The sequence below is a fragment of the Cyphomyrmex costatus genome, unplaced genomic scaffold, assembly GCF_001594065.2.
Source record: "Cyphomyrmex costatus isolate MS0001 unplaced genomic scaffold, Ccosl1.0 scaffold36, whole genome shotgun sequence".
Classification (NCBI taxonomy): Eukaryota; Metazoa; Arthropoda; class Insecta; order Hymenoptera; family Formicidae; genus Cyphomyrmex; species Cyphomyrmex costatus.
Window position 1 is genome coordinate 4,381,392 of NW_017277774.1, and position 21,518 is coordinate 4,402,909.

General features: G+C 35.7%; 2 protein-coding genes across 2 annotated transcripts in view; one reads left to right on the forward strand and one right to left on the reverse strand.

Moving 5' to 3' along the window:
• Positions 1 to 1,107: 1,107 nt before the first annotated feature.
• Positions 1,108 to 3,802, reverse strand: Septin2 (septin 2). The gene is made up of 8 exons (XM_018543051.1): positions 3,636 to 3,802; positions 2,978 to 3,095; positions 2,545 to 2,881; positions 2,159 to 2,270; positions 1,889 to 2,081; positions 1,681 to 1,808; positions 1,430 to 1,603; positions 1,108 to 1,339 (listed from the first exon to the last, which is right to left on the reverse strand). Exons 1-8 carry the CDS (start codon positions 3,663 to 3,665, stop codon positions 1,169 to 1,171), a joined length of 1,263 nt encoding a protein of 420 aa, XP_018398553.1. The 5' UTR covers positions 3,666 to 3,802; the 3' UTR covers positions 1,108 to 1,168.
• Positions 3,803 to 4,994: 1,192 nt separating this feature from the next.
• LOC108776489 (neurobeachin) overlaps positions 4,995 to 21,518 on the forward strand; it is a 156,225-nt gene continuing 139,701 nt past the window's right edge. The window contains exon 1 of the mRNA XM_018543112.1: positions 4,995 to 5,391. Within this exon, the coding sequence (XP_018398614.1) occupies positions 5,233 to 5,391 (159 nt within the window). The 5' untranslated portion in view covers positions 4,995 to 5,232. The remainder of the gene's footprint in view (positions 5,392 to 21,518) is intronic.

The window sequence follows — 21,518 nt, forward strand, 5'->3', positions numbered from 1 at the left end:
TATCTAATAAGTTATTTATATATATAACTTGTCAAGCGCCTTTTTATTATTATAGGTTACGTTATTGATATTGCGCTAACATGCGATGCGTAAAACTATGTTTTGATGATATTAAACTGTTATAAATTTATTTGGGTTATTATTTATAGCAGAATACTGAAGTAGTATAATATTGATAAACGTTTATTTTAAAATAAATGAATGTCTAATACTGTTTTGTCGTAATCATTCGGCTATTAATAAAGTATTACAATAGCATTATATCATATATATGTACGTTTAGTCTTTGTTCATAATAACTGTACTAGGCTTTCGTAAATTTTAAGACTTTGTTTAATATGCGGAATATCGTACGCAACGTTTATCTTAAACTATTCAACTAAGTTCAAAACTATTATGTCGGTTGTTATATTTTGTTGAACAATAAAATATCTGACAGTAAGATATTTTCAAAAATTTTGTAAATATAGCACATCACACACATTCTTTTATACCCAGCAAATACGATTATCATCCATTCGTATTACTTTTTCCTCAAATATTACGATTCCAGAAACGCGAAAATAGTTTCGCTTGACATTATACCCAATATAAAAACATTCATTAGATATTAATGATAATTTTACAATGTGCTCTTTGTTTCTTGCTGTTTGTCTCTTGTCTTTTGGTCAAAAAGCAAGAGACAAATAGCAAGAAACAGAAAACAAAGAGCACATTGTAGAATTACCATAAGAGTATATGTTTTTTCTTTAACAGTTATTTTTTGCAAGATCTTATTTCGACATTGCTATTGTAAAATTAATTTTAAATAATAATTATAGGAAGGGGATACTATATTTTAATTTGCATACTAAACATATATTTCGTAAAAAATCATATTCATTACAAATTAATTTAAAAATATATGGTTGATTAAATATTAGTCTTTATTAGAGTATTATTTTTAGATAATACGAAACATATGCGACTTAGAGTATACTTCTAGAAAAAATTTTTGGTATATATTTAATATATACGGAATATTTATATAAAATGTGTACTATAATAAAATAAAATAATATAATTTCAGGTATACATATACATAATTAAAGAATAATACTACTATTGGATAATGCAATTAAAATGCATGATCATATTTAAATGGTATAAAAAGATGATGAGATACGTTTTACTTCTTTTTGCTTTTGCCTAACGTCAGCGTATGATGTTGGGGTTGCGAAAATTGCGTTTTTCGTTTATTGAATTCCAATATATCATCTTCAAGTTTTTTACGACTGTCCTCCAATTTCTTCTTTTCCTCAGTATGATCTTTCTTTAGCTTGTCGAATTTACTATGTAGCTATATGTATAAAAAATCAATAAACATTAGTATTAATTTATAATAAATACAGTAAACTGGAGCTTAGACACGTATGTTTAATAAGGTTACCTCTTTTTCTGCTTCTTTCAGTTCAGCTTCTTTTTCTTTAACTCGAGCGACAAACATTTGGCGCATTTCGTCTTCTTTTTGTTGCAATTCTTGCAAATGAATGGATCTCTTTGCTTCGCATGTTTGTTGAAAACTTACAGGTTTATTGTCGCTATCAACGTCACTAAAGCCCATCTAAAAGTTTATTAAAAGAAATCTTAAGAAAAAGGTAACTTTGTTTTTTTTTTTCTGACAAAAACAATAAAACATACCTGTTCTAATCTCTTTTTCCGGTAGAGTTCATAATGACGACAATGCGTTTTCTCGCGCATATCTTCCATATTAGTACTTATCAACATCTCACGTAGTTTTACGAAGTCACAATGAGATTCATTTTCGACTATAGATAAAGGATATTTAATGTTTCAGCTCTATTTTTCATAATATATAAATGTAACAAATAAAATTTATAAACCTTACCTTGAACTGTACCCCATGGATATTGACGAGAACGCATCATTTTATTACCGACGCGAACGAAATCGGTACTTCCGACGACAGCAAAAGGTGCATGAGTGTTCATAGTGGCGTTTATATCTGATACGCTTTCATCATCGGTTGGAAACTGATAAATATGTATTCCATTGTTTTGCAACTCAGATATTATCTTACTCTGAAATATAAATATCATAATAAATAAGATTATACAGATATGTAAACAAAAATAACATCAGCAAAAACGCTGCACACCTTAAATTTCTGTAACTCAGTCTTCGATATTGTATCTGCTTTAGCAATAATTGGAATGATGTTAACTTTGGTATCCAGTTTCTTCATGCATACTAGATCGATAGATTTCAAGCTGAAAGTATAAGAATGTAAAATTAAAGCAACTTTCATAATTCATTAGTACAACTTCGGCCATAAGTATAAAGGCTAAATTTGTTCTTACAAAAGAGTACTGGCAATAGTAAAAGCCAAACAAAAAGTATTAATATTGTTATAAAAATATTATTTTCTGATAAAACTGTCTTTTAATTCTTTCACTGGGTATAGAATGTTTACAATAATTTTTGAAGATTCTTTATACTCATGGCCAAAGCTATATGTAAATTTAACATATAATACACACTTACCCATGGCCAGTAGGACATATAAAATATAGGCAAATATGGATGCGACTGTCATGATAGGTTGCCAGATTACGTTTGATTTTTAACTCTTCCTGTAAATAAGCTTCAAACTGCGCATCTATATAATCGACGACTGCCTTAAAGCTGTCCTCTTTATTGATTTGATCACCATAACCGACTGTATCACCAATTGTCAGTTTCAGTCTGACATTGCTCTCTTGCAATTCATAAGTATGTGCCTTAAGTTTTACGGATGGTAGATTATGAGGGCTGGGACTAGATTCAAAGCTCGTGTTAAAAAGGGAATCCATAAGTGTAGATTTTCCGAGTCCAGTTTCACCTATCCAAATAAATTAAAATTAGTATTTGCTACGAATTATTTAACTCAACACATAATATAGTCGAATTTATTCAAGATAAAGTTAAGACTTTGTACCAATGCAGAGAATGTTGAATACAAATCCATTTTGCACTGATTTATTCACCAATTGACTAGGCAGACTGTCAAATCCAACGTGACCAGATAATTTTAGTGTACGTAGCATAGACTCAATCTAATAACAGAAATTATATGTTGGTATTATCATTTTTATAGATAGATACATAGATAGATAGATAGATAGATAGATAGATAGATAGATAGATAGATAGAGAGAGAGAGAGAGAAAGGGGGAAAGAGAAAGAGGAAGCTATATCCATAAATGGACGAAATAGATGCGTGAAGGAATACTCAATTCAATATACAGTTATGATGCGTAACAGCCAACACCCTTGTAACTATAACACATGACCCAATAAGTTTAAGTATCCGATTGTACTCACACACAAAACAATGTAAAAAAATGCTCGAAAACAAAAAAGGAGAGAAAGAAGGAGAAAGTATTCGCTACCAACGAACAGAATATATTGATTATTTCACAAGATAGCAAAGCGTTTTAAGTATTGCCCGGACGGAAATTCATTAAATGCATGCCAATAGAATGAAACACGGAACTGGAGGATGACGCGAGACACATGCAAGTCTCGACTGTTCAACGAAACCGCGTCTGACGCGTCGAAGGAGCGTGAAATGCGGAAAAGAATTCTTGTAGTACCTTAGCTCGGTCAATTTCCTCCGTCGCCATTTTTCCTGCGATTCCGCTGCGAACGCCACGGGAACACTCTCGGACAGTCTTGACGGCAGCGGAAGCCGTGATCAGCCGTGATCAGCCGTGATTCACGGTGACGAGCGTCGGGCGAGCCTCAAATCGGAGTATGTATGCGTCCACTGTGCTCCACTGGTTGACGCGAAAAACCGCCGGTAGGGTGCAGCACTGATCTGATGACAGTGACGTTCAATCAAGGACGTCTTGAAGTTGAACCCGTAAATTGGTCGGTTTGCGCGTCGCGAATTCCATCGCCGCGATAATTGGCAACGAGCAGTAATGCCAGATTAGTCTTTGATTAATTAACGACGAATCTGGCTAAAGCATGAAATTTAAAGGAAAATAAAAGGGAGAAATTTGAACTTTGGAAAGAGGCTTACTCCAAAAACGTGACTGTCAAATTACTCTTGTTCTTTTTTATTTTTTTATTTATCAGTATAAATTCGTATTTATACTGATTGTGCTGTTTAATATTATTATTCCAAATTCTTTTGGAAAAATAGAAAATATTAAATTGTATAAACAATTTATCGATGATCGATTTAATTTAGTTTAATCTTTAAATTATAATATTTATAAGGCTTATCGTGTTAAATTGATATATCAGGAATGACCTTTTAAAGCTGGAAAGTAAAAAACATTTTAATATTCGATTTTAAATGACATAATAAATGTTATTTACAATAATTTTTTTACAGTCTTTCAAGACGCATCTTATAGCATTATTATTATTAAATTGACAATTAATTTAATTATGATATTACTCCAGTTGGAATAATATCAGTTTGGTAGATTTTATTTTTCTGTTGGACTTTATCTCTTTAATTCTTTATTTCTACCAATGTAGTTTAATTTTTTAATCTCAACCTCATTTTTTCTAGTTTTAAGAATGAAAAAAAACAAAGAGTAAGTTGCATCAAGACCGAGGTTAATCTATATCAGTAAAAACAAGCATAAATAAATCATACACTATAGTTGAATTAAAAAAAGAAAAACAGACTTGATATTAAACAATTTAAACGTATAGAGAAACTGAACATAGCCAAGTATGCCAATATCTCTGAATAGGTGAATGAACGATAGAGTTAATTAACGTAATAAGGATCATTACCGCGTAAACAGTGTCGAGCATTGACGGACGCTCCTATATCCTCGTAAATTCCGCGGCGTGGCGCGCCGACACATGCGCCACGCATCACGGCGAGTCCGAGCGCCGTCGCGACGCTCTGCCACCGCCGCTGGACGTTTCGCAGCGCCGGCGTAGCTCGCGCCGTCGCGTCGGTGTGTGTGTGCGTGTGAGACTGTGAGAGTATGCGTGTGTGCGTGTATCGGTGCCGCCTAGGAACATTCGGGCCGGCGCGGCTGGCAGTGCTCACAACAGTGCCCACTTTCTAACATGGCAGATCAATTTGTGTTGTATTATCATGTGACGGCGAAACGCTCCCGTTGATAGGACCCGTAACCTCGTGTGAAGCGATCCTAGTCCCCCCCGGTAATCTCGCGAGTGTGGACGCGTCGGACGCGGTCGCGTTAAACGTCCGTCGCGATGGCGGACCTCAAGAGCCCGCCGTTCAGTGACATCAAGCGGCCCGAGGAGGTGGTGGCGATGACGATGAACGACAGCCTCAAGTTCGCCGTGCTGATCGGTCTGCTCGAGGTGGAACAGATGTCCAATCGGGAGATCCTCGACACCGTGCAACACCTGGTGAGTGCGAGCGAGCGCCCGTCGCCGACGGAGCGGAGCGCGCCTGGCGCCGTCGCCCTCGAGCCTCGTCGCCGTGGCTTCGCCCCGAGCCGCGCGATTCCCGCCGCTCCCGTCAACGCGACACCCGTCGCGATTCTTTCTATACGTTGACAGCCCAACTGTCAAAACTCGCGGAACCCTTCGTCTGTGCGCGCGGAGTCCGCTTCTCTCCGCGAGAAGTCAAAACCCTCGAACGGAATCTCTCGCACAGAGCGATCTCTCTATTCCTCTCGAACCGATACGCTCCGATACGCTCCTTTCTCGCTAGGTGATTTTCCTAATTGACTTGATACGTCGTCTGACTCGTTAGCGACAACAAGCGAGCCTTGCGGAACTGGATTCATTAACATAACTTCACCTCTGCGCTAAATAATAGCTTATGTCTATCTCTCCTTTTCTCAGGGCAATCCGCTCCGAGTTATCTGCGCGAAATATTCTCGCGAATCTCTATTTTTATAAATAATAGATTTCACGATGACTGGCTCTCTTATACTAAACTCTCTCTCTCTCTCTCTCTCTCTCTCTCTCTCTCTCTCTCTCTCTGGTGATTATTTATTGTCAGAATAAATAACGACACGGAATAAACTTGGGAATAACTGACGAAGCAGCAGCTTAAGTCAAATCGAGACGCTCTCCGTTCGATGTTCGTAGGTATTATTCCATCTCGACAAGGCCATAAGTTTGTATTTGTATAAAGTATTCTCGCAGGTCTCTATACTCTTTTAAATAATAATATATTTCACGACGACTGGCTCTTTCATATTAAACTCTCTCTCTCTCTCTCTCTCTCTCTCTCTGATGATTATTTATTATCAGAATAATTAATAAAAATGAATATTGGGGGAACGACGAAGCAGTAGTTTAAGTCAAACCGAAACACTGTTTGATGTAGGTATTATTCATCCTTGACAGAAGGCCATAGCTCGCGAATCGTGTCGCGCATTTAGCCGCGAAATGTGCCGTACGATAATCAGCGCACGATAACATCGATCGCCGTAATGGACAAACAGACGCCAGAATCCGACGGCCGTGCCGTACTGGTCGTAATTACGTAGGCATAATCGTCGAACGTTTGCGAACGATGCGGACGAGTTGCGGAACGTTCGGCCCACGCCGCCAGGTCGCCCACGGTCATTTCGGAGGTGTACGATGATGACGTGCGTCTGTTGAAGAAAATGGCTGAGAACGCGGGATTCCCCGGGGAGGAATTTTTTTTTTATTATCGCATGCTTTATTTGCGCCGCCGCGATCAGCCGTGTCGCCTCGCGTTCACTTCAACGACCACCGCGCGCGATCGCGCTTACGTGGATTTTACTACGGTGGCCGCCGAAGTGTTGGGGCTCTTATCAGCGCCGTTCGTCCCACGCATTCAAGTTCGCGCTGACGACAAATATAGGTACTTTCCATTTGGTGGCACGAGAGTCAACACAAATGTCATTCTGTTTTTATTATTCATTGAATGCTAAGAAAGATAGAATAATGGTTGTGTTGACTTGTGTCATTAAGTAGAAAGCGCCTTGTATTTATTTTACAGTATTTTATCAAGTGGCGAGAGTTAAAGTGCCTTTCAACCTGTCTTTCTCAGTTATACACACATTTGTTCTTTCACTCTTGTGCTTTTACTCTTCATCAATTTTGCTTGATCGTATATTTTTGAGCCTTTAAATTCTTACTTTTTCTCATCTCGCAGTTTTAATACTTTTTTAATCTCAATTCTTTCTATCAAAGTAGGAGATCTTTTAGGGTTGGTTTTTCATTATCCAGTTAACTTGTACTTTAGCCTTAACCTCATTTAATGATAATGTAAAAATTGTGTTTTTCTAGTTAATCATTGAGCTAATGGTTTTCTAGTGATAATTTAAAAGTTATCATAAAATCGTCAGTTTAGTAATTAATTACGGCTAAAAAAAATATAATTTTTGCATTGCCTTCAGCTTAAGTCTAATCACAAGTTAATTAGAAAATGAAAAACTGAGCTTTTTTTATATTGGCTTGGCTTTTTATTTTCTTATTAACTTGTAGTGTAGATTTAATCTCGTTAACTTGATGTAAAAATTATATTTTTCTAGCTGTGGTCAATCACTCAACTGATGATTTTGTAATGGTATAAACTTTAAAAACTGCTCACTATAAAACCAGTTTAATACAATAATTAACCATAGCTAGAAAAATACCATTTTTACTATTATCAGTAGGTTAAATTTAATCCCAAGTTAAGTACACTCTCTATTAAATTCATTATGTTAAATTATACTTAATTTATTTTTAATTATTTCTATCGCCCTTGCTTCTACACAAATGTCGTTAATTTAATAAAAAACATGGAATTAAATTTTTAATTAAAAAATGCATTAATTTTATCTGAAAATTAGCTTATTGTTTACTAATTGTAAGTGCATGCGTTAATATGGATTTCAAAACTAACTACAGAAATGGATTGATTTATTACAATTTGACATATATGTAAGTTAAAAATAACAAAATTCATTTAATTTAAGGGATTGGGTTAGCAGTGTTCCTTTGACATTTAACAATATAGAAAATCAGGCTTTAATTAATGTTTAATTTCTCAACGAGGTATACATATAGGATGAGGGCCTCAAATCCGAGATTGGATTCGATCCCACAAATTACTACTAATCGTTCATATTGACATCAAGTATCATCGTTGAGGATGAATATCTTTCGAGGATCGTGGGCGCGATTTTCTCCGCCTGAATTACCTTATCGTCGCGACGATGCAAAGGTTTATCGCACGGTGGGTATCTCGACGATTGGCTTCTGGCGCGGATAGATCGGGGTACGCATGAACGCGAATATTTTTCATAGAAATACTTGTCCGCAAATATCTCACACGTGGCGCCGATCAACGATCGGCAGCATCAGGACGTGTTTAAAGTCACTCCGCTATCATCGACACCTCTTCACCGTCGAGCACGCGTTTCTTCGAACTTATAGGTTCTCTCTCTCGTATGTAACTTTTATACTTATATTTAACCCCGTTCGATATAGCAACTTGAGCGCGTGGAAGGACGCGGATCGTTCGCGTGAAGTGGAACACCTTCCTCTTTGAAGGAGGAAGGTTCGTACCCGCGTACAAAGGCGGGTACAAAAAAGTTCGTGCGGTTTTTACCGAGTCTCGAAAAAGTTGTGCCTGAAGGCTTAATCATAGAGTCGCTTTGAGTCGGGGGGGTGACTTCCTTTTTTTAATTACATTTTTAACAAATCCTGAATCTTTGCATACGACCGGACGACATTGGAAAACGTTTATCACGCGACACGCCATTTGCTTGCTTCGCATAAATACTTACTGTTATTATCGTCGTGATATCGGCTAAGTAATCAAAGTCAGACGTCAGTATTTATTTCGCACATAGAAAAGATACTTTGGCTGAAGTATCTAAATTCAGCTAGATAAATCTGAAAATAATTTGGTTAGACCATTGAAATAATTCTGTAGACTCAATAACAATCACAAGCAATACGCTACAAAAGTTTTGAAATTCTAGGGATTAGTTTAAATTCTAAAAATTTAGCTATGACACAGATCTGAAAGTTTTGTAGGAAACTCAAACATGGAATAAGCAACGCTACCAAAAATTTCGGTATTCCAGGAATAAATTTGAGATCTAAAAATTTAACTATAGATACAGACCTGAAAATTATTTTGTTAAATCGTGAAAATAATTATGTAGGGCACTCGAACTAGTTGCTAGAATGTCAAAATGTTCATGTTTTTGCAGCATTATTCATCGTGCTCGAGATTCCAATTATTCTGACAAAATTATTTTCAGTCCAACCAAATTATTTTCGGATCTATATCTGGCTAAATTTTTAGATATTTCCGCCAAATCCGCACGTAACAGGCATTCGGATGTAACAATTGCGAATCAGTAGGATATCAATAGGACACGTAAAAGGAGGTAATAACACGCACGAATATAGGACGGTAAATTTACTATATTGTACACCTCGTAATGCCCATCGCTAATATTTCTGAATTATGCGTGTTACGCGCCTCTCGAACGTACATGTAGCCATTTCCAATTTGTATTCTCACAAAACATTCGTATTTGCAAACATCGGTTGAATATTCTGTATTATCGATTCTGAATACGTTTAGCAATTCTCTATGTCGCTCTCTCCTTTGATATTTTTGCGCATAAGCAAAAATTGATTTTTTGTAACAACACATATTTATCAATTAATGGTGGTCACATCCAGTTATTAGCGGCGAGCGTAAAGACCGTCTTGAAAGCTAATACCGAACACGAAGTTTCGAATTCGTTCGACCCTGAATTAGTTAGCGCCGTCCGCAATCGTACGATATACTGTTGCATAAGCTGCGGCATTTAATCCTATGGCCCCGAGCTGCTCGTACGACCGAGCGAAATGCAGTTTGCAATGAACATACTGGATTATTACACGAGAAACGTCCGAAAAACTATAGAATGTTCACTCGATAAATGAATAATTTACTATGCAGTTTGTGTAACGGTAAAACATATCTCCTATACAATTGTTTTTTTTCCCCCTTTACAATTGCATTAATGCAGCATAATTGGTTTGCGAAATTCCACTTCAATTATGAGAGCTTCGTGTTACGGTAATTTTAACAATTGGAGCATTCGAATAATGTTTGTATCACTTGCATTATTATTATAGAAATATAGAAACAACTCGTTATATGAATTCGATATTTCGAGCGAATGTATTAGCATGATCGAGATTAAATGTCAGTGTCCATAAAGTTCAAATGCTTCAAGTACTCTATATATTTCAATCATATTAAATTATTTAAAGTGCTACTAAATTAATTTTTTTAATCTAGTTTTTAAAAGCTTGCAATAACTTTAAATTCGAGTATTATCACAGTCCTAGTTTTCTTTTGCAGTTTTTCACACAACTAACATAACATTTCAGTGACCTTCGTGGAACATGCTATGTGTAAATGTTACGTCGTTAGATTAGCCAGGCAATATTTAGACTAGCGTGTATTTTAGATAAACATTTTATCGTTAAAGTTATAGTTAATGTTTACTACTTTCGATCTACACTTTTGTGTACATATACATGCATTCTCAGTTTACATGCAATAAGAGAAAAAAAATGATAGTAATTATTAAAATTTAACAGAAAAAATTTTAATGAATATTTGTTTATAGTATTAACTAATATTTACTAAATATAAACGTATATTTATTTATTTGGTACAAGAATAACTATTAATTTGAGTTAAGTGTCATTGTTCACTGACAATGAGTAATATTTATTTATTGTGAGTAAATATTAGTTTAAACAAATAATACTAAATACAATTATCACAAATATACTATATACAAGATTTAAACAAAGGTTTATTAAAATTTTGTAAATATTTTTCAGTGTACAGTATACATTATATATTTTTCGATAGAACTGTAAATATAACTATTATTTCTAATACTATAGTACAATAATATATTATGGCTATAAAAATAGAGCATAATTTGTTAATAATTGTTGCTTCTAATTATAATTATTTTACTATGCAATTATATTTATAAACATCAAATTTTTTCTCAGTATGCGATGAAAAAGAGCATTAAAACAATGATAATTACAACACGTATCAGTGCAATAGAAGAAAAAGTCACATCTCAAAATGATCTATTTTAAGAACCCTTTCCAAAATTCTGTTTTGTTATTTCTTTCATATGCGCTTCACCTCTTCTGAAGAGTTAGTAAGGAATTCTTAATGTGTGCGTCACTTTATCAACGATTGACGGTGGCTTCTACAACAACATCGGAAATCGATGCAATGCGTTTACGTAGGCACATATTTGGTTTGATCGATATGATGGATGTCAGCGAGTAATTAGATGGAAATTCGCGATTCCAATTCATCACGGCGTCATTATTCGTATTGGTTCGGTCGCGTTGTGCGTCCGTGTGTGTCATTGTTATTCGTATTTGTCTATGAGTCCTGTAGTCACTTTCTACGAAATATTTTATTTATGCTTATGACATAGTTTTGTCGCGTGCGCGTCGCTTTGACCATCGCGTTGTCGGTGTTAATCGATTTGACTGTGCATGTCGCCTATATGCGAGCTTGCTTTCACAACCTCAGTGGGATTTGTCTCGACAGGCTTTATTTATTTGCCTCGGTTTAGTTTCAACAGAATACTGTACTCTCATGCTATTTATTTTCATATTTTGAAACATCATGTATACATGTAAATCATTTTTAACTGCAAAAAGAATGAAGATTTTATTTCATATACATAATTATTCTTTAATTTTATATTATGAAAAAATTTAGTTGAATATGAAAGCACTTCACGCAAACTTTAGCAGCTCTGAGCAATATTTTTATTATTCGCTCATTATTTTGTAAGCTTGGCTGTTAAGACAGTGAGATAAAATTTTACGCAATATTTCTATCATTTATGATATTTTAAAACCAATCGTAAAATAATATTTTCTTTATTTTTGGGTTAAATAGAATGAGACGAAGAGAGTGAGAAAAAAAGATAATTTTACATAAATGTTATATCTTCAATATTTTCTGACTTTCTGCTTGATTTTTCATTTTGTATATTTTCTGACTTTTCATGCTATTTAATATTTTGTTATAATAATTAACAATGCGATACGAACTTAGACCGATGAGAATAAATCTAAATGAGAGAAATTCTGTATCGGTCGAAGCAGATTTTAGCTTCAATATATCTGGCTAAAGTAATATTTTTCACAATAACTTATTCACAGATTTCTATTAACAAATGACAATTGAAATTCTTGTAAAAGGTGCTTATTTTTATTGACATAAAAAGATTATTAAATTACTTATGCAATTTAGTAAATGACATTATATTATAATTCTGATTTTGCTCATAAATTGCGTTTCAAGAGATTTCGGCGCGCGATATGTAGAATCAGAATGTATATAAATTTACATAAGAAATATGTGTTTAAACACTAATGCATTTAAGCTTTTCGATCGAATATAGGATTTCTCTCATTTAATTAGATTTTGTTATTATGGAGAAAGAGATTTATCAAAATAATTACGCGAAACACTCCAGTTACTAGAATGTCAACATTTTGTAGCATTGTATATCATGTTATATAATTATTTCGATAATTTGATAAAATTATATTCAGAGATCTGTATTTAAGTTAAACTTTTAGATACTTTAGCAAGATCGTTTTTTCCGTGCAGTTCTTTTCGTTTATATTTTTATCGTGGCTTGACACAATTTTTACATCATAATTCTATCAAGCTCGTGTCTCCTTTTTCGATTCTTTAAATTAATCACAAGTGTGCAGCGAGAACGATAACAAACAAACCATATATATAGGTCGGTGTGTTTGTTCATCGTCCATTTCTTGAATCACTTAACATCGAAGCGATATGTTATATCCGCGACCGGCACTGATATTAATCGTTTCACATTCGCGTACCCTGCCGTAATCTTCCGCGGTAATGGATTGCGCAGTTGTCGTGGCGAAAGCAGTCCCCCTCGTCCGAATAAGCGATATCCGCGATTTCACGTACCGCCGATAGTCCGTCGCTAATTGATCGGACAAAAGCGTGATTTTGCAATTTCCATATAAATGGAAATGTAGATTTCCGACATATTGCAAGTGAGCGTAGATTCACTATCGTCATGCCTATCGTCATCGCCGGTAGGTATCCTATACGCGTGTGCTGTACCGCGAGGCGTGATCTATATGTTTATCGATCACAGATTCCATTCATGCGTGCAACGTGATCGACGTACGTGCATTTACGTTCGCGCACCGGCCGACGGCGAATTGTCCAATGGGCGTAAATGATCGAAATGTAAATAGCGCTAAATTTCTAAAATCTTATTTTGCAGAGAAATGAAAAAGCGAGCAAGTGCACCGAGTGGATAGGAGAAAAAAAAAAATAGCGATATTTTATTCGTAAATAAACAACGGAATAACGTAATTTCACGGCTTAACGTAAAATATAACTGTGAAATTAGTACAAGCTGATACGATCTTATCTCTTTTACGTGATAATACATGTAAAGGCGCTTTGATAACATAAATTTCACGTGTCCGTTTCAATATTCATTTCTTTATGTATGCGTTATTACGTTTACCCGTAGAATTTTATTTTAAATAATATAAGAAAAATAGAATATATAAACGTATTTAATATATACATATTCATAGGTCAATGTACCACGTATAATAAAAAAAACGCGTAACGATATAATATAATATTTTAATAATCGTCATTTGTATTAAATTCCTAACAAAATGTTTGACATAATAAAATAATACTTTAATAAATATCACGATATATTAAATTCTTAACAAAATATTTAAAGCTGTGAATTTACGATTGCGTACGAAGGTGAACCTGGTTATTAATACACATTTATACTGAGAACTTTATCAGTTGAATGACGATTTTATCAGAGCTTTGATCGTGAATACGCGACAAAATATGCACAATATCGTTAACCGTATTTTCTCTCTTGCAACAAAACGCAATAGAAAAGCGTTAATTGACGTACCGACGACGAATAACGTCAATCCAAACAATCGTCAAACGCATACGCTGCGCATAATATCGTTTTGTATAATGGCTGTGTCTGACCACTGTATCATTAAGTTCTATATACACCGATTTGATTCGCGCAATTTGACCGGCACTCACGGTAATCGCGATTTTGCAGCATTATGAATACTTTACGTAATGGAGCATTAATGGGGTGAATCTTTAAACTGGCGGAATGATTATTAATCGATTCGATGACGGGCTGCACTTATTTGTCTCCCGTAGCGCGGTACGATCGACGAGCGCAATCGACAGACGTTGACGCAGGCTGAAATCTCGATGGGATGGAACGAACGAGGTTTATAGACATCGCGTAGTCACCGATTATACGTCACGAAATAATGCGCATTTCTTCGGGGAAAAACGTGTTTTTGGCATTTAACGACATGTTTTCATCCATATACTTATAAAGTTATTCACTTCCTTAGTTGAAAAGTGACACAGGTTAAAAAACATGATTCTCAAATTATTATCATGAATGAGTTAGATAAACATTACTTATCAGTTAAAAAGTGAACAAACTTAACTTTATAAAAAAATCATCAAAACATCATAATTAAAAAAATATTCTACAAATTTAGTTAAAAAATTCTACAAAATTATTACAACTCAAGGATTGATGATTTTTTAAGACGAGAGTCTATTTTTCAAATCTTACAGTTTTTTTCTTGAATAAAATTTGTTATGATTCATTATTTTTTTTGTCTCAAATTATGACATCGGTTTTAGCGTCATTTATAATGGCTTTTTCATCCTATAAATTAATGGGCTTCCTACAATAAATCATTACCTAAGTTTTAAGCTATAAGAAATTGACGAATCGCAATCAAATGTGAAGAGAATAATTGATTACAATTGTTCAGTTTCTTATACCTTTTAAGATTTAAAGCTTAAGTCAGGGCTTATTGTAGAAAGTTTATAAAATTTTAAAACAAAAATGACAAAGGACATTTGATCATGTTAACTTACCATATTATTTGATTAGTTACTAATTTTTGACGAAGAACGTATTGAGTCAAACATATTATATTTAACATCGCAAATTTATCGCGAGTCTAAGGTAAACCTTTTTTTTTTTTTTTTTCAATTTTCACCTTTTCGTCGCCTTGCGTGCAATCGAAGAATGCGTGCAGATATTGTATGACGTCAAAGCTACATATTTACGTATTTGTAGACAGGATACACGGTTTGCCTCTTTTCAATGCGAATCAAGGCGTGACCTTGCGTGTTGTACGGCCGTTGATTGTGTCTCCCTTTGGATCTGTCGTCGCGATAGCTTCGGTTATCGAAATATTAACAACGCGTAGCCCGGCGCTCTTCGGAAATGTTTGGAGAACTTGCTACGTGCTGTCAGTATCAGCGTACGAGCAAACAATGAAGAGCGAGACGCCTAACGAGTCTGTAAATTAAATTTTCCTTCTCGTTCTCTCGTTTTGCGATGCACCCATACGTTCGTTGACATAAAAGTTCTAACAGAAAATTCATCCATGTTACGCTGTATCCCTACGATCGATTCGAAAAAGTCGTCGTACTGACACGTACGTTAATTATTAATTAAATTATTGGCGTCAGAGGGAAGAAAACGGTTTTCGTTTGTATTATCGCCCGCGTAATTTCTATCGTCGTTTAGACAAGCAGCTGATAAGCACAACTCTAAAGTACAAATTAGAGCGTTTAAATGCGAGGGCATACAGCGCCGGCTAATTAGATGTAGTCTAGAAGAGCGAAATGCGCAGCATATGCATGAAGTAGCATGACTGGTGTTGGGAACGACAATGACATAACTGCGTCTTAACTTGATAAATTAATTGCGGTTGCGGTAACAGGTTGCATGGCGGACACCGTGGCTGTACTCGCGCGCGCATATGTCTATACAAGCATTAAGCTATTATCAAATCATATGCGTCTCGTAAGCATAGTTTGGCAATAAGCCTTGTTTGCCGAGACAATACTGCCGAGATGTCAGCGCTCCACGCTACGGTTCTGTATGTAAAGTTAATGCTAACGCTGTCGCTTGCTTTTCTGGCATAATGGCGGCGGACAATGCAATGCCACGACAAAATAGCCAAGTTAATGGAATGAGTCGCGTATGAATAATGACGCAAAGTTAAAAATTATTGTTCTTCTACCGTTGTTTTCCAAGCGGCGTATTTCCTCGTGACGTACTGCCTTTGGAAAAGACATCGTTATGAGCGTGCACTTTTGGCCGCCACCACACCGTGTGGCTAAAAATTTTAATTCACGGAGCGGACGAAGCGGACTTTCCATCCTCTCTGAGGAGTGATAAAGAATTATTGAACGTGTTTTTCACCGGAACAAAGACGCGCACAGAGCCGTTTGCGAAAAGACTGCAACACAATGTGATTAATGAAAGGGATTATTCCATCCATTAATTTTCATCCCGCACGCGTATTTGTAGAAGCCGTCGGTTCAACGGTTGTGTTGTGTTCGTCGTAACGCGAATCATTAATTACGATTTAACGATAACCGGTCGTATATTTCATATACGGCGACGAAGTATCGATAACCAGCGCTCTTATATCGGTGTCTATCTCCCTAGAGGCGCGAGCGGTCGCATCGAGTGATAAGCGAAATTGTTATCGATATGACGGATTTAATCGCGATAATCTCGCGGGACCAGCGTGTCTTATCTTCGATATATGAGAAGAACAGTTTTGTCAAAGCGTTAAAAAATTTAAGCGAAGAACTGAAAATACAGATCTGAAAATAATTTGGTTGGACCATTAAAATAATTATGTAGGACGCTCAAGCTGGTTGTTAGAATTTAAAACTTTTTGCAGCATTATATTATACATCTCATGCTTTCTACATAATTATTTTGAGGATCCAACAAAATATACGTCATCAGAAATGTTCTTTTCGTCTACAACCGATTGGTATTCTCGACTCACTGTTGCCTGGATGCATCATTTTTTTTATTAAACTTTGCATGTTTGCATGCATTCTTGCCTGTACTTACTTATTTTCAGTAAAACACGTTTGCATTAATCCATAATGAATGACAGTTTATGCAAATTAGATGAAGGAGGAGCCTCTAATTGTCTACACGAATGAATGAGTTGCATTGTGTTAATATAATGCCTGACGTTTTGTAAAAACCAATAGTCAATTAATTGAAAAATAATCCTTTTAAAAGAAATAATCGCTTTCCATTAATTGGCAGTTGGTTCTTACAAAAGTATAATGAGTTCTTACAATTAGTGAGTCACCGTGTAGCCAATTAGACGTGCTCTTTACTGTTATTAATCATACAAGAATCACTGATATCGATTCCGATCATCGTCGTATCAGCCCTTATACGATTAATGGTCCAAGTTATCTGACAGCGATTGATTAAATCTCATTGTTTCTATTCCATCATTTGTAAAACATGTCATTAATGTCACATTACAGGTTTGTATTTTTAAAAAATACAATTGAGAGAACGGATGGCCGCAGATAGGAGTACCTTGAGGGAAGAGAGAGGGTTCCTTATTCTCGATAATTTCCGAACAAGATTCGCTGGTTATATCGGTATATCCTAATATCGGTATTGCTTGCTTAAGGAAGCAGGAAAACTCCGACAAACAGGAGAGATAACGGGATGTAAATCATTGCCTCTCGTTATCGAGACCGAAAGGGACGGCGATAGTTAGTAGCGGAGAAATGAAGGGACCATTGAACGTTCAACCTTTGCTTTTCATGCGGGATGGAAGAGATCTATTGGCATTACGCGAAACGAGATATCCAATAACTTCGTTTTTCACAATTAACGAAGCGCGCGTATCAAAGGATGGCCGGTGATGCGTAAGCTTCACCGATGACGATACTCGCGCGCCAATGTTCAATAACGTGCCATTACTCGAGAACTCGATCCTGTTGTTTCAATGCTCGAAACGCCGCAGCGCCGCGGCGCGCCGTCGCGTATATTCGCTAGTAGAGTCTCAGAATCATACTGTATATGCCGCAAAACGCGCTAACGCATCATTGTTTTATAACGGAATTAAAATTGACGATAACGTTTATCGACGCTTTTGCCACGTAGATACGTACCATACCTATAACATAACACACAATATATAATTCTCTTCTCAAACTTTTTTTCAGGTTCTATATATTTATTGTTCTGTATTGTAAAATGTATCTTTTATTTTATATGTAATAAATTGTGTGAAAAAAAACAAATAAATAATTATATATTATTTTTTTTTATTTATATAAATCGATACAGTAACTCAAAACATTTATGAAATTTAATTATTTTCTTTTGGCATCTTCGATGGTCTGGATTTCCAAAAACTTATAAGATTGGAAAAGAAAATACTATACGAGCTAATATATACATTTACCTGCGGAGAGCATGTTCGCAATATTCGAAGAAATAGCTATTTATATACTTTATGGCGGAAAAGGACAAGTATTTCTTATATTCTGTGTAAATCCCTTTGCCTAAGGGTTCCACCTCGAAAATATGTGTATCGGAGTTTAAAGGATTTGGCAGAAGAATTGCGAGCAATGCCACAGTGCAACGGCAAAAGCTTCTGGCGCGGGTCCATCTGCATTTATCGTGCACTTTTCGCCATTTAAGGTCAACGACTGGAGAGTCCATGCAGGTGTATCCGCAACGGTGCATCGGTCGTATATTGTGGTTTAGTTCGAAAACTCGATGGGAAGCAATTTTTCGAAGCACTTCAGGTTCGAGCTTAATAGACATTTTAGAGCGTACAGAGCCGCCGCCTCTGAAACCTCGAGATCATCGACCCCTTTCGCAAGAATTTCAAATTATCGTTTATTGTGAATATAACGGTATATTCTGCGAAACAAAGATGGCTCGAATATGTAGCATAGAATAGATTCTATGCTATTGGATATCGCCGAGCTCTTATTAGAAAAGTTGCGTTCAATGTCGTTGCAACGTTGGTGGAGAAGCGTTTGGCGCGCTTCCAGGTGAACTCTACGGAAACTTTCCCTCGCTCGTACGTTTGCACGAAAATTTCAAGGGTTCCTTGTCAAGTCATAACCTTTAAAAAATTGCTCCTTTCACATCATTTAACTAATCTAATTGTATATTATACATTGCATTTTTAAGGGGAGGCGCGAATAGAGTTATTTATAGAGAGATTGACTAATAAGTGGAGAAATTACTTCTTCGGCAGTCGTGAAATCAATATAGGAAGAGGCAAGAAGTTCGTTTTTCCGCTGTTGCGTTTTCTGAATCGGTCAGGACAGACCATCGCATCGTGTAAGCTTTTTGCAAACTGTTCTTGCTGCGATCCTGTGGGGCTTTCGTACGGTTCACGTGGTGCAGAAATGGGGATCAAAGTCGATGGCACGAAGCCTCGAGTGATCATTATTTATACCCGAAGAGATGCCATGAAAAGACGAGTGTGTCCGAGCATAAAATAGGGCACGTGACTTGGCAAATGCTTCTAATGATACCACAAGATCAAACAAAGTACTCTGAAAGATTACACAAAAAGACTTGATGCTTAATTAAACCACAATTCTTCGAATTAATAATGATTGTAATATAAAGATATCTTTAAATTCTAAAGAGCAAAAAGGAATTATTTTCATTTTTTTGGGGAATACTTATTCCTGAATATAATTAGTTAAATAACTTACTCGTTTAATCACGTCATATATTTCATGATGATATAAAGTTTTTTTCATTAAAAAATTATAAAAATTATGCGTAATCCCCGACAAAATATTCTCAAGGCTTCTGTGGAAATTTCTGTGACATTTACGGTGCCCTTTTCTCGTGTATATAATGTACGTTAACTTTGAGAAGCTCTCTAACGGAAGCTTCTGACAAAGAAACTTGAAGAAGACTATTTACTTAAGGGTTTGTGAGGTCGCTAAATTCGATTCTAACCACAGAATTATAAAATTTGAATTTTAAAAAATAATCTGATTATCGAGAAATTTTTAAGAGGTTCTTGGTATCACTTGTGAGTTTAAGTACAGTCTGAAAGTACTCAAATTTCAAATGGATAGTAATCTTCAATGAAGGAAGTACCAATGAACTTATAATTATACATTTGGAAATCAGTTTGAAAATCAATTCTAACTGTTGTAGCATAAGTGAGCTTCGAATAAAGCGAAACTGGAAATTCGATGTTACTTTGCAATTAAAAATTCTCTGAAATCGAGTTTTGCGATCAAATAAAATTATTTTTTTTAATTCTGTTCGCCTTATTGGATTAAAAATTTTTTATTTTTGACCTCAGATTTGAATAAAGTATTATCAGATTACCCCACAGGTTAAATTTCATGAAAATCAAATGAGCAGTTTATAAAATAAAAAAGAATGATCCCAAACAGGGCCGTTCATCCACAAAGGATAAATATTTAGACTCGATTACGAAAAGTGTACGTAAAGTGATGAAATAAAAAATTATTACATTCTGCGCGATTTACGCACAAGTACAATAAAAGAGTCCATACAAGAATGTCGATGGAAACTGTGATAAAGGTATATGCGCTCTCCTCAGACTTCTCTTTGTATATTGGTGTAATTTCTTGTCTGGTTTAAATTGAAGGTATTAATAATACGACGATATGAAAGACGGTGTGCAAAAGTTGTGAGCGAGGATGTTGTAGAAGTGAATTGCAAGCGTCGTTGCAAATGGTGGAAACACCATTTAGTTCTCTTGCAAACTATTTATTGTCAGTAATATACGTTACAAGCCATTGCTGGATTATAGAAAATAATTGCAGGCAGATAGGAGATATTTTTCTAGAAATCTGTATCCGTTGTGCTGTGCAAACTTATCTCAAATCCTTCAACTAGTATTTATTCTTATTGAAATATCCGATTTGTGTCCACGTTGCGTTATGAAAGATTAAACAGTGTGTTAATATTTGTATAAAATAATAATTAATAAAACGAACGTTTCGCGCATCAATATATCGCTGACATATCGTATCTCGAATATTAAACCATCGTGATGTCATATACGTGGACAATAATTTATTCAGATCACATGCACCGACCTTCCATGAGAATTCGACATATCCGGGCGTATTCAATTAATCATTTTACGGAATTTATGTAAAATGATATCCCTGCGAAAATATTTATTTGGCGTATTCGCACCGTTATGTGCTCTCTGATGGATTACACGGTACGGTGTTAAAACCTCGCCGAGTGAAGATTCCGGGCTCCGATAAATTATAGCCCTTTGTGCGAGTTATCCAGGAACTACTGTTCGGAAATAGCGCCCTCGTGAATTATAACGGACACCGTACGTCAATACTTTAAACGACAGATAATTTACTTCTTTCGTGGTTTTGATTACGGAGTGGGGAAGGAGTTATAGGGGACACCTTCCCTAGTGTCGTCCCATTTTTACGCCTTTCCAATTTCCGGAATCGACAGATCGTAACTTTCCCGCCGTGTACTAGGTACAAAATTGCTGTCCAATGATGAAACGGTCGTCAGACGACAATGCATTCCATCCTCCGAAATCATCGAAATTTTAGAGATAATACATCAGAGAGCGTA